Source organism: Mizuhopecten yessoensis, unplaced genomic scaffold (genome assembly GCF_002113885.1).
Source record: "Mizuhopecten yessoensis strain PY_sf001 unplaced genomic scaffold, ASM211388v2 scaffold716153, whole genome shotgun sequence".
NCBI lineage: Eukaryota > Metazoa > Mollusca > Bivalvia > Pectinida > Pectinidae > Mizuhopecten > Mizuhopecten yessoensis.
Genome location: NW_018479974.1, coordinates 38407 through 52396, shown reverse-complemented (window position 1 = coordinate 52396; position 13990 = coordinate 38407). Strand labels below are relative to the sequence as shown.

At 39.3% G+C, this 13990-nt stretch overlaps 1 protein-coding gene across 1 annotated transcript; it reads left to right on the top strand.

Moving 5' to 3' along the window:
• Window positions 1-9983: 9983 nt before the first annotated feature.
• Window positions 9984-11552, top strand: LOC110441868 (proline-rich extensin-like protein EPR1). Its single transcript, XM_021485149.1, has one exon. It carries the CDS (start codon window positions 9984-9986, stop codon window positions 11550-11552), a length of 1569 nt encoding a protein of 522 aa, XP_021340824.1.
• Window positions 11553-13990: the final 2438 nt, after the last annotated feature.

Below are 13990 nucleotides of genomic sequence, written 5' to 3'. Positions count from 1 at the left end.
CATGCAACGCACGTGTCTGTTACTCAGAAAGTATAGCGAACTTGACCCTGTTTCGACATGAACGTGACCAACAATAAAAAGAAATTCTATTTTCATAAGAAAAAAGAGATACAGCAGTGTCTATAAGTCACGTGTTATCAAAGATACCGTAGTGTCTATAAGTCACGTGTTATCAGATACTGTAGTGTCTATAAGTCACGTGTTATCAGATATAATATAATGTCTATAAGTCACGTGTTATCAGACATACCGTAATGTCTATAAGTCACGTGTTATCAGATATAATATAATGTCTATAAGTCACGTGTTATCAGATATTCTGTAGTGTCTATAAGTCACGTGTTATCAGAGATAATGTAATGTCCATAAGTCACGTGTTATCAGATATACTGTAATGTCTATGAGTCACGTGTTATCAGAGATAATATAATGTCTATGAGTCAAGTGTTATCAGAGATACTGTAGTGTCTATAAGTCACGTGTTATCAGATATACTATAGTGTCCATCAGTCACGTGTTATCAGATACTGTAGTGTCTATCAGTCACGTGTTATCAGAGGTACTGTAGTGTCTATATGTCACATGTTATCAGAGGTACTGTAGTGTATATAAGTAGTGTCTATAAGACACGTGTTATCAGATATCCTGTAATGTCTATGAGTCAAGTGTTATCAGATATAATATAATGTATATAAGTCACGTGTTGTCAGGTCACATGTTATCAGAGATACCTTAGTGTCTATAAGTAACGTGTTTCAGATATACTGTAGAGTCTATAAGTCACATGTGATCAGATATACCGTAGTGTCTATAACTCACGTGTTATCAGACATACCGTAATGTCTATAAGTCACGGGTTATCCGAAATACTGTAGTGTTTATAAGTCACGTGATATCAGAGATACTGTAGTGTCAATAAGTCACGTGTTATCAGAGATAATGTAATGTCTATAAGTCACATGTTATCAGAGATACCGTAGTGTCTATAAGTCACGTGTTATCAGAGATACTGTAGTGTCTATAAGTCACGTGTTATCAGATATAATATAATGTATATAAGTCACGTGTTATCAGATATACTGTAATGTCTATGAGTCACGTGTTATCAGAGATACCTTAGTGTCTATAAGTCACGTGTTATCAGATACTGTAGTGTCTATAAGTCACGTGTTATCAGAGATAATATAATGTCTATGAGTCAAGTGTTATCAGAGATACTGTAGTGTCTATAAGTCACGTGTTATCAGATATAATATAATGTATATAAGTCACGTGTTATCAGATATACTGTAATGTCTATGAGTCACGTGTTATCAGAGATACTGTAGTGTCAATAAGTCACGTGTTATCAGAGATACTGTAGTGTCAATAAGTCACGTGTTGTCAGAGATAATATAATGTCTATGAGTCAAGTGTTATCAGAGATACTGTAGTGTCTATAAGTCACGTGTTATCAGAAATAATATAATGTCTATAAGTCACGTGTTATCAGATATACTGTAGTGTTTATAAGTCACGTGTTATCAGAGATACTGTAGTGTCTATAACTCACGTGTTATCAGATAAACTGTAGTGTCTATAAGTCACGTGTTTCAGATATACTGTAGTGTCTACATGTCACGTGTTATCAGAGATACTGTAGTGTCAATAAGTCACGTGTTATCAGATGTAATAATGTCTATAAGTCACGTGTTTCAGATATACTGTACTGTCTACATGTCACGTGTTATCAGAGATACTTTAGTGTCAATAAGTCAGGTGTTATCAGAAATTATAGTGTCTATAAGTATGTCACGTGTTATAAGAGATCTGTAGTATCTATAAGTCACGTGTTATCAGAGATAACATAATGTCTCTGAGTCAAGTGTTATCAGAGATACTGTAGTGTCTATAAGTCACGTGTTATCAGAGATACTGTAGTGTCTATAAGTCACGTGTTTCAGATATACTGTAGTGTCTACATGTCACGTGTTATCAGAGATACTGAAGTGTCAATAAGTCACGTGTAATCAGATGTAATAGTGTCTATAAGTCACGTGTTTCAGATATACTGTAGTGTCTATAAGTCACGTGTTATCAGATATACTGTAGTGTCTATAAGTCACGTATTATCAGATATTATAGTGTCTACAAGTATGTCACGTGTTATCAGATACTGTAGTGTCTATAAGTCACGTGTTATCTGAGATACTATAATGTCTATGAGTCAAATGTTATCAGAGATACTGTAGTGTCTATAACTCACGTGTTATCAGATAAACTGTAGTGTCTCTAAGTCACGTGTTTCAGATATACTGTAGTGTCTACATGTCACGTGTTATCAGAGATACTGTAGTGTCTACATGTAACGTGTTATCAGAGATACTGAAGTGTCAATAAGTCACGTGTTATCAGATGTTATAGTTTCTATAAGTATGTTACGTGTTATCAGAGATACTGTAGTGTATATATGTCACGTGTTAACAGAGATACTGTAGTGTATATGTGTCACGTGTTTTCAGAGCTACTGTAGTGTCTATAATTCACGTGTTATCAGAGGTACTGTAGTGTATATAAGTATTTCACGTCTTATTAGAGATACTGTAGTGTGTATATGTCACGTGTTACCAGAGATAATGTAATGTCTATAGGTCACGTGTTGACAGAGATACTGTAGTGTCTATAAGTCACGTGTTATCAGAGATAATGTAATGTCTATAAGTCACTTGTTGACAGAGATACTAGTGTGTATATGTCACGTGTTATCAGATATACTGTAGTGTGTATATGTCACGTGTTACCAGAGATAATGTAATGTCTATAGGTCACGTGTTGACAGAGATACTGTAGTGTCTATAAGTCACGTGTTATCAGAGATACTGTAGTGTCAATAAGTCACGTGTTATCAGAGATAATGTAATGTCTATAAGTCACTTGTTGACAGAGATACTAGCGTGTATATGTCACGTGTTATCAGATATACTGTAGTGTCTATAAGTCACGTGTGTAGTGTCTATAAGTCACGTGTTATCAGAGATACCGTAGTGTCTATAAGTCACGTGTTATCAGAGATACCGTAGTGTCTATAAGTCACGTGTTATCAGAGATAATGATATGTCTATAAGTCACGTGTTGTCAGAGATAATGTAATGTCTATAAGTCACTTGTTGACAGAGATACTAGTGTGTATATGTCACGTGTTATCAGATATACTGTAGTGTCTATAAGTCACGTGTTATCAGAGATAATGATATGTCTATAAGTCACGTGTTGTCAGAGATAATGTAATGTCTATAAGTCACGTGTTGTCAGAGATAATGTAATATCTATAAGTCACGTCTATAAGTCACGTGTTATCAGATATACTGTAGTTTCTATACATATATGTCACGTGTTATCAGAGATACTGTAGTGTCTATAAGTATGTCACGTGTTATCAGAGATACTGTCGTGTATATATGTCACTTGTTAACAGATATACTGTATTGTCTATAAGTCACGTGTTATCAGAGATATTATATTGTCTATCAGTCTCGTGTTATAAGAGATACTGTAGTGTCTATAAGTCACGTGTTATCAGATAATGTAGTGTCTATAAGTCACGTGTTATCAGATATACGGTAGTGTCTATAAGTCACGTGAAATCAGATACTGTAGTGTCTATAAGTCACGTGTTATCAGATACTGAAGTTTCTATCAGTCACGTGTTATCAGAGATACTGTAGTGTCTATGAGTCACGTGTTATCGGAGATACTGTAGTGTCTATAAGTCACATGTTATCAGATATACTGTAGTGTATATAAGTCACGTGTTATCAGATACTGTAGTGTCTATCAGTCACGTGTTATCAGAGATACTGTAGTGTCTATAAGTCACATGTTATCAGATATACTGTAGTGTCTATAAGTCACGTGTTATCATATATAATATAGTGCCAATCAGTCACGTGTTATCAGATAATGTAGTGTCTATCAGTCACGTGTTATCAGAGATACTGTAGTGTCTATAAGTCACGTGTTATAAAAGATACCGTAGTGTCTATAAGTCACGTGTCATCAGATACTGTAGTGTCTATAAATACTGTAGTTTCTATCAGTCACGTGTTATCAAAGATACCGTAGTGTCTATAAGTCACGTGTTTCAGATATACTGTAGTGTCTATAAGTCACATGTTAACAGAGATACTGTAGTGTCTATGAGTCACGTGTTATCGGAGATACTGTAGTGTCTATAAGTCACATGTTATCAGATACTGTAGCGTCTATAAGTCACGTGTTATCAGATACTGTAGTGTCTATAAGTCACGTGTTATCAAAAACTGTAGTGTCTATAAGTCACGTGTTATCAAAGATACCGTAGTGTCTATAAGTCACGTGTTATCAGATATTCTGAAGTGTCTATAAATCACGTGTTATCAGATACTGTAGTGTCTATAAGTCACGTGTTATCAGAGATACTGTAGTGTCTATAAGTCACATGTTATCAGAGATACTGTAGTGTCTATAAGTCACGTGTTATCAGATATACTGTAGTGTCTATCAGTCACGTGTTATCAGATACTGAAGTGTCTATCAGTCACGTGTTATCAGATACTGTAGTGTCTGTAAGTCACGTGTTATCAGATACTGTAGTGTCTTTCAGTCACGTGTTATCAGAGATACTGTAGTGTCTATAAGTCACGTGTTATCAGAGATACTGTAGTGTCTATAATTCACATGTTATCAGAGATACCGTAGTGTCTATAAATCACGTGTTATCAGAGATACTATAGTGTATACATGTCACGTCTTATCAGAGATACTGTAGTCTCTATAAGTCACGTGTTATCAGATACTGTAGCGTCTATGCGTCACGAGTTATCAGAAACTGTAGTGTCTATAAGTCACGTGTTATCAGATACTGTAGTGTCTATCAGTCACGTGTTATCAAAGATACTGTAGTGTCTATAAGTCACATGTTATCAGAGATACTGTAGTGTCTATGAGTCACGTGTTATCGGAGATACTGTAGTGTCTATAAGTCACATGTTATCAGAGATCCCGTAGTGTCTATAAGTCACGTTTTATCATATCAGAGATACTGTAGTGTCTATAAGTCACTTGTTATCAGATACTGTAGTGTCTATAAGTCACGTGAAATCAGATACTGTAGTGTCTATAATTCACATGTTATCAGAGATACCGTAGTGTCTATAAGTCACGTGTTATCAGAGATAATATAATGTCTATGAGTCAAGTGTTATCAGAGATACTGTAGTGTCTATAAGTCACATGTTATCAGAGATACTGTAGTGTCTATGAGTCACGTGTTATCAGATATACTGTAGTGTCTATCAGTCACGTGTTATCAAAGATACTGTAGTGTCTATAAGTCACATGTTATCAGAGATACCGTAGTGTCTATAAGTCACGTTTTATCAGAGATACCGTAGTTTCTATAAGTCACGTGTTATTAGAGATACTATAGTGTATATATGTCACGTGTTATCAGAGATACTGTAGTGTCTATAATTCACATGTTATCAAATATACTGTATTGTATATAAGTCACGTGTTATCAGATTTACTGTAGTGTCTATAAGTCACGTGTTATCAGATATACTGTAATGTCTATGAGTCACGTGTTATCAGAGATACCTTAGTGTCTATAAGTCACGGGTTATCAGAGAAACCTTAGTGTCTATAAGTCACGTTCTATCAGATATACTGTAGTGTCTATATGTCACGTGTTATCAGAGATAATATAATGTCCATAAGTCACGAGTTATCAGATATACTGTAATGTCTATGAGTCACGTGTTATCAGATACTGTAGTGTCTATAAGTCACGTGTTATCAGAGATAATATAATGTCCATAAGTCACGTGTTATCAGATATACTGTAATGTCTATGAGTCAAGTGTTATCAGAGATACTGTAGTGTCTATAAGTCACGTGTTATCAGAGATACTGTAGTGTCTATAACTCACGTGTTATCAGATAAACTGTAGTGTCTATAAGTCACGTGTTTCAGATATACTGTAGTGTCTACATGTGACGTGTTATCAGAGATACTGTAGTGTCAATAAGTCACGTGTTATCAGATATTATAGTGTCTATAAGTATGTCACGTGTTATCAGAGATGCTGTAGTGTATATATGTCATGTGTTATCAGATACTGTAGTGTCTATAAGTCACGTGTTATCAGAGATAATATAATGTCTATGAGTAAAGTGTTATCAGAGATACCGTAGTGTCTATAACTCACGTGTTATCAGATACTGTAGTGTCTATAAATCACGTGTTTCAGATATACTGTAGTGTCTATATGTCACGTGTTATCAGAGATTATGTAGTGTCATTAAGCCACGTGTTATCAGATATTATAGTGTCTATACGTATGTCAGGTGTTATCAGAGATACTGTAGTGTATATACAGTTGTGTGACCGCACAGCGCACCAAAAATATCATGCGCACACCGTGCATACATCGTTCACACACCGTCCGCACATCGTCCAAACATGATGCGCACAACTGTGCGATTTAACAATCGTTCGCCCCGTTGTACGCTTCTCTCCGCACAACTGTGTGATTGGGTACAATTTGTAGATCAATATTACGGAATGAAAAAAAAATACGGAAGGTCGTATGCAATAATGAAAACTATATGTATTATTGTAATTTCTCATCACAGTAATGACGATTATGTACAGTTTTACAATGCGTGTAACACAGCAATACAGTGACCGTAAGACTGTCAAGAATGGGTTTCACACCAAGGAAACAGAATATGTAAATAACAATTTGATGAGTTATCGGGGTTTGACCTGGCCTGTACCTGACACATAGAGCTTATATGCGATACTGTATGACCGTAATGAAAACACAGCTGGACGTTTAGTATTTGTTATTTGCATTCGGTTTGCCTATAGCTCCCCTTCACCTGTCTTTTCACACCCCTGGCCCTACCCGACGAAATACGTAAGCGCCCCGGGCGGGGGAAAACTACCGTCCAGGTACATGAAGACGGCTAGTGGCTATGTTTACCTGTATACGGGACTGTGTTGTGATTTCACAGGTGTCGATTAAGGTCGTTTAAAAAATACCGAAAACACAATTGCTAAATTTAAGAAAGTATAGATATAAAGATAAGTGTATAGGTGTAGGTAGAATATAGAAACATTCGTTAAAATCAAGGTTTATATGTTTAAACACGAAACCGTATATATTGTTAAGGCATTCCTCAATTTACACCAACCACGATTGTTATCGCACAACGATCGTCCATCGTGCACACAAATGTGCGCAAGATATGATCGCCCAATTTTTTATCGTTCGCACATCGTGCACACATCGTTCACACACCGTGCACACATCGTGCGCACACCGCACATCGTGTAACGTTGGGCGATCCCACAACTGTATGTCACGTGTTAACAGAGATACTGTAGTGTCTCTAAGTCACGTGTTGTCAGCCCCTGTAGTGTCTATAAGGCACGTGTTACCAGATAAACTGTAGTGTCTATAAGTCACGTGTTTCAGATATACTGTAGTGTCTACATGTCACGTGTTATCAGAGATACTGTAGTGTCAATAAGTCACGTGTTATCAGATATTATAGTATTACAATGCTAAACCAAATTTGTATTGTTCCTTAGGAATTACAACATGTAGGTTATATACGTTAAGCATAGTACTCCAAGACATTCAAAGTCTGTATTAAATATTCGAACAATTGCTTGGGAGTGCACAGCCGCTTACGGCACACGATCAATAGCTCCTACGTAAGCAACGTTTCCATTTTAAAACTTTCGATGGGTTTGTCATTTGTGAATTGGCTTAAGAGTTTTAAATCAACGGAGGTGATGACACAACACCAATACGTTTATTTCATTTTCTTCAAATCACCAGTTGGTATAGGATAATACATACGGGCTCTTCATCTTCCTTCGGTATAACCTGGGGCCTGTTCGTTTATGCGGAACAACCGGTTTGACCGTTTATAAATGTAACATTTTCCGGTATAAATCCTGGCGGACCTGCAAATGTTTATGCAGGCCTTGCAAAGCTTTGTAGAGAGTCGCCTGAAAGCAGCATCAGATTACTAGGTCCGACCTTATTTAATAAACGAACAACAGTGGTCCGACCGGTTTGACCGTTTAAACGAAAACGGCCATGGGCAGTTATAGCTCCGGGGTGATGCTCTGAAACATAAACGAACGTCAACTTCATGTATAAAAGGGTTCGTTAGCGTGGTGACTCTATTGAGTTTTCAATAAATGTTAGCAATCCATGGTGCTCAAAGGTCGGTAAATGTTTAACCAGTGGTTATTGAAATATTCAAATTATTGCCAATAAGAAGCAAGGGCTTCCAATGCAAACTAAATCCTCAAAACACATTATTCTGATTTGTCTCAATAATATGCTAATGTATAACAATTTTGAAAATGATATAAGATTTTTTTTATTATGGTGTATTCATTATTTGAAATTTCCCCCTAACCACTGGTTAACTCTAAGCTAATGGGGTCTGACGTATCCTGACTGGTTGTCCAATATCTAGAACCATTGGGGAATGCTGAAATGCATGTACTACCACTGTCTTTTATAATCCAAGTTTTGTTCTAATACTTAAGTAAATAAATAGCTCTGTATACAAAACTGCATTTTAAAGTATTATTGTTATCACAATATAGTACTAGACTAGGAGGAATAGAAGAGAAATATAAATGTAAGTAATGCGTACATCAGGACCATCCCGAACAGCTTTCCCTTTTGAATTGGTGTTACGCTATGCTGGCCGAATCTTATTGGGGTAGCTGCAGCTATTCTCCCATGTTGGTTTTTACTGGAATAAGAGCAACAGCATAAACATATCCAATCCTCAAATGCAGTCGCTGAAACCTTGGTGCCCATGAAGGTTTTAGATACAGAATCAATACTGCCACAGACTCGCTCTGCAGTAATGACGTAATTCAAATAAAACATATACCAGTGGTGACGTCAAATGGGAAAACAGATCAGTTGAAATGTCATTGCGCCCTTGTTGAAATGTACATACACGTCTGGAAGCATTCGATTTTTTACGTAGCGTTAAAAAATTAAAACCCTGTTCAAGGGGAAAGTGAATGCCAGCAAAAAGATATTGGACTAGAGATGGTTTCCGTAAGCACGTCAACGCATCAACTTTACTCCATTGTTTCTGGAGGCCACAGACACATTGAAGGTCAGAGAGAAAACCTCTCCACTTTTCTCTCTCTCCTAACCTCTCTTCATCTTCAAATCGCCATCCAAGATTTCTTTCCGTCTCCGTCTTCAAATCTATCTCTTTTCTTTCTCTCCATCTCATCTCTCCATCTCCGTTACTCGTTCTTTCAATCTCACCATTTCCATCACTCTTCATCTCTCATCTCCATATCACAATCGTTCCATCTCCAACTCCCTCTCTCCGTCCCCACTACATCCATCTCCATAGTTCCATCTCCATCTCCCACTCTCCATCCCAACTACATCCATCTCCATCGTTCCATGTCCAACTCCCTCTCTCCGTCCCCACTACATCAATCTCCATCGTTCCATCTCCCACTCCCTCTCTCCGTCCCCAATACATCCACCTCCATTGTTCCATCTCCAACTCCCTCTCTACGTCCCCACTACATCCACCTCCATAGTTCCATCTCCAACACCCTCTATCCGTCCCCACTACATCCACCTCCACTCCATCGTTCCATCTCCAACTCCCTCTCTCATTCCCCACTACATCCACCTCCATCGTTCCATCTCCACCTCCCTCTATCCGTCCCCACTACGTCCATCTCCACCGTTCCATCTCCAACTCCCTCTCTCCGTCCCCACTACATCAATCTCCATCGTTCCATCTCCCACTCCCTCTCTCCGTCCCCAATACATCCACCTCCATTGTTCCATCTCCAACTCCCTCTCTACGTCCCCACTACATCCATCTCCATAGTTCCATCTCCACCTCCCTCTCTCCATCCCAACTACATCCATCTCCATCGTTCCATGTCCAACTCCCTCTCTCCGTCCCCACTACATCAATCTCCATCGTTCCATCTCCAACTCCCTCTCTCATTCCCCACTACATCCACCTCCATCGTTCCATCTCCACCTCCCTCTGTCCGTCCCCACTACATCCACCTCCATCGTTCCATCTCCACCTCCCTCTATCCGTCCCCACTACATCCCCCTCCATCGTTCCATCTCCACCTCCCTCTATCCGTCCCAACTACATCCATCTCCACCGTTCCATCTCCAACTCCATCTCTCAGTCCCCACTACATCCACCTCCATCGTTCCATCTCCACCTCCCTCTATCCGTCCCCACTACGTCCATCTCCACCGTTCCATCTCCAACTCCCTCTCTCCGTCCCGACTAAATCCACCTCCATCGTTCCATCTCCAACTCCCTCTCTCATTCCCCACTACATCCACCTCCATCGTTCCATCTCCACCTCCCTCTATCCGTCCCCACTACGTCCATCTCCACCGTTCCATCTCCAACTCCCTCTCTCCGTCCCGACTACTTCCACCTCCATCGTTCGATCTCCAACTCTCTCTCTCCGTCCCCACTACATCCCCCTCCATCGTTCCATCTCCACCTCCCTCTATCCGTCCCCACTACGTCCATCTCCAACGTTCCATCTCCAACTCCCTCTCTCCGTCCCGACTACTTCCACCTCCATCGTTCGATCTCCAACTCTCTCTCTCCGTCCCCACTACATCCAGCTCCATCGTTCCATCTCCAACTCCCTCTCTCATTCCCCACTACATCCACCTCCATCGTTCCATCTCCACCTCCCTCTATCCGTCCCCACTACGTCCATCTCCACCGTTCCATCTCCAACTCCCTCTCTCTGTCCCCACTACATCCACCTCCATCGTTCCATCTCCACCTCCCTCTATCCGTCCCCACTACGTCCATCTCCAACGTTCCATCTCCAACTCCCTCTCTCCGTCCCCACTACATCAATCTCCATCGTTCCATCTCCCACTCCCTCTCTCCGTCCCGAGCACATCCACTTCCATCGTTCCATCTCCAACTCCCTCTCTCCATCCCAACTACATCCATCTCCATCGTTCCATGTCCAACTCCCTCTCTCCGTCCCCACTACATCAATCTCCATCGTTCCATCTCCAACTCCCTCTCTACGTCCCCACTACATCCATCTCCATAGTTCCATCTCCAACCCCCTCTATCCGTCCCCACTACATCCACCTCCACTCCATCGTTCCATCTCCAACTCCCTCTCTCATTCCCCACTACATCCACCTCCATCGTTCCATCTCCACCTCCCTCTATCCGTCCCCACTACATCCCCCTCCATCGTTCCATCTCCACCTCCCTCTATCCGTCCCAACTACATCCATCTCCACCGTTCCATCTCCAACTCCATCTCTCAGTCCCCACTACATCCACCTCCATCGTTCCATCTCCACCTCCCTCTATCCGTCCCCACTACGTCCATCTCCAACGTTCCATCTCCAACTCCCTCTCTCCGTCCCCAATACATCCACCTCCATTGTTCCATCTCCAACTCCCTCTCTACGTCCCCACTACATCCATCTCCATAGTTCCATCTCCAACTCCCTCTCTCCATCCCAACTACATCCATCTCCATCGTTCCATCTCCAACTCCCTCTCTCCGTCCCCACTACATCCACCTCCACCGTTCCATCTTGCAGACTTCCCATTTCAATCAATACATCTCTCCAATATCCATCTTAATCTTTCGTGTCGAGACTCTGAGTTCAACGATACGGTTAAAGTTATGTTTATTCCTTATCCATGCATTTTGTTCACATTCCTCTGCCTTCTCACTTTCGTTTCCTAGTCTCTATAGAAAAACCTCCCCTTAAATATGATAGGACTAAAAACACCTGAAAAACAGCATCATCAATTTTATGAATTTCATCTTTATACTTTATATTTTATATTGCATGTGATTATGGCAAGTTCGTTTATATTGTCCCTTGGTACACTGCAAACATGTAAGTAACATGTAACTGTATCCATGGTCATGGAAATAAGTTTTGTAATAAGGTTTAATGAACAGGTTGTATCTATGAACTGTATTAGTTTATGATCAACTTACGCAATTCATTTATGCATATTTACCTTGAAATCGCTCCTTATGCATTTTCCCGTTTTCTAGCCTGGGGACATTGTTGTTAAATGGAAATTTGGAAAACACATAATCTAAGTACATTGTTCTAACATCAGGTACCCCTTTGCCACCTGCTGACATCTCTTTGACGTCATACGTATACATGGACACAGGTACAAAGTTGTGGCATCCTGTTGTCCGAACTGAACACAGGTGTGACGTCACACCTAAGGCTAAGGGTTGGATCGAGATGATATTCATTATTGAACCAAAATGTATAAAAAAAATAATCACATTATTCAAATATATTCTCGAGATAAATATAATTTACCACTGCGTAAAAATGTAGCATAAAATTTAAAGTGTAATCTCAAAACTGATGTTAATTCGCTCTATGACACTGTATGGCACAGTCGTTGAACTTGTGACGTCACAGCCTTTTTTATGCGCTTTCGACATTTTGATCATATTGATAAATGATGTATTCATTACTATTTCCGTTCAGGATACACTTCAAATCACTGGGTTCTTTTGTCTTTCACAATCAACGTTGTCACTTTTACGTAGTAAATCTGAATGATGTTTCAATTTAAACATGTGCACAGATTTCAGCCTACTTATCAATATGCCCCTAACTATTCTTCCCAAGTTTGGGCCAGAAGCATAATAATTGCTCTGTTGCTGAATTCAATTTGAAAAACACAATTATGTGAATTTGTTCACGCTTTACTTCATATCTCTTATCGCGCTTTAAAATACAAATGGAAAATGAAGCAATAACAAAGCGTAGTGATATTCTTGGAGAATGGTAATGTATAATTTTGAATGATCCAAAAACCCGTATTCAGAATTATACTTTCTTGAAAACGTCTTTGTGATTCTGCTGTTTGACGATGCTGCTACATTGGTATAACTTTGTTGTTGTTATAGATGATGATGAGGATGAGTGGGAATGATGATGATAATGATGATGATGATGATGTTGATGATGCTGCTGCTGCTGCTGCTGCTGATGATGATGATGATGATGATAATGATGAGTGGGAATGATGATGCTGATGATGATGATGATGAGTGGGAATGATGATGATAATGATGATGATGATGATAATGATGCTGATGATGATAATGATGCTGATGATGATGATTATGATGCTGCTGCTGCTGCTGCTGCTGCTGCTGCTGCTGATGATGATGATGATTATGATGAGTGGGAATGATGATGATAATGATGATATGATGATGATTATGAGGAGGAGGAGAGGAGGAGGAGGAGGANATGATGATGATGATGATGATGATGATGATTATGAGGAGGAGGAGGAGGAGGAGGAGGGGGAGGAGGAGGAGTGAGAATGAATGGGAATGAGGATGATGATGACAAATTGTAATTCTAGGGTGTGCATATATAATTGTATGCATTTACTATGCCAGCTTTGTATCAAACTTATTTTTATAGAAAATGTAATGACTTAGAATATAGCATTACACTCAAAGCAGCTTCGAAAACTTTAGATAAAAATACATATTATAAAATCCAAAATAGTTTGAAAGAATGGATTCACTTCTGTTGTTTTAAATGTTTCATATATAGAAGCTTTGAAAATAAGATGGGTCAGGCGAATATAAAGATCAAAGGCAAATGATTAGCATCGTTCAAAAAGGAGGTAAACATCTCATTAATAACAATTTGTTGAAAAAGTACTTGCAAATATTGTAAAAAAATGCAAACACCAGTTGAAGGGATGGATGTAAGACACGATGAAGTGGCAATGCTAAACACTCTTATATGGTTTAATAAAAAACGTAATTGTAGACATGAAAAACCAGTTTGGGCCACTTATGGTGCGAACAAATGAGTTAAACTGATTGATGACATGGCGACTGAGAACACTCTATTAGTAC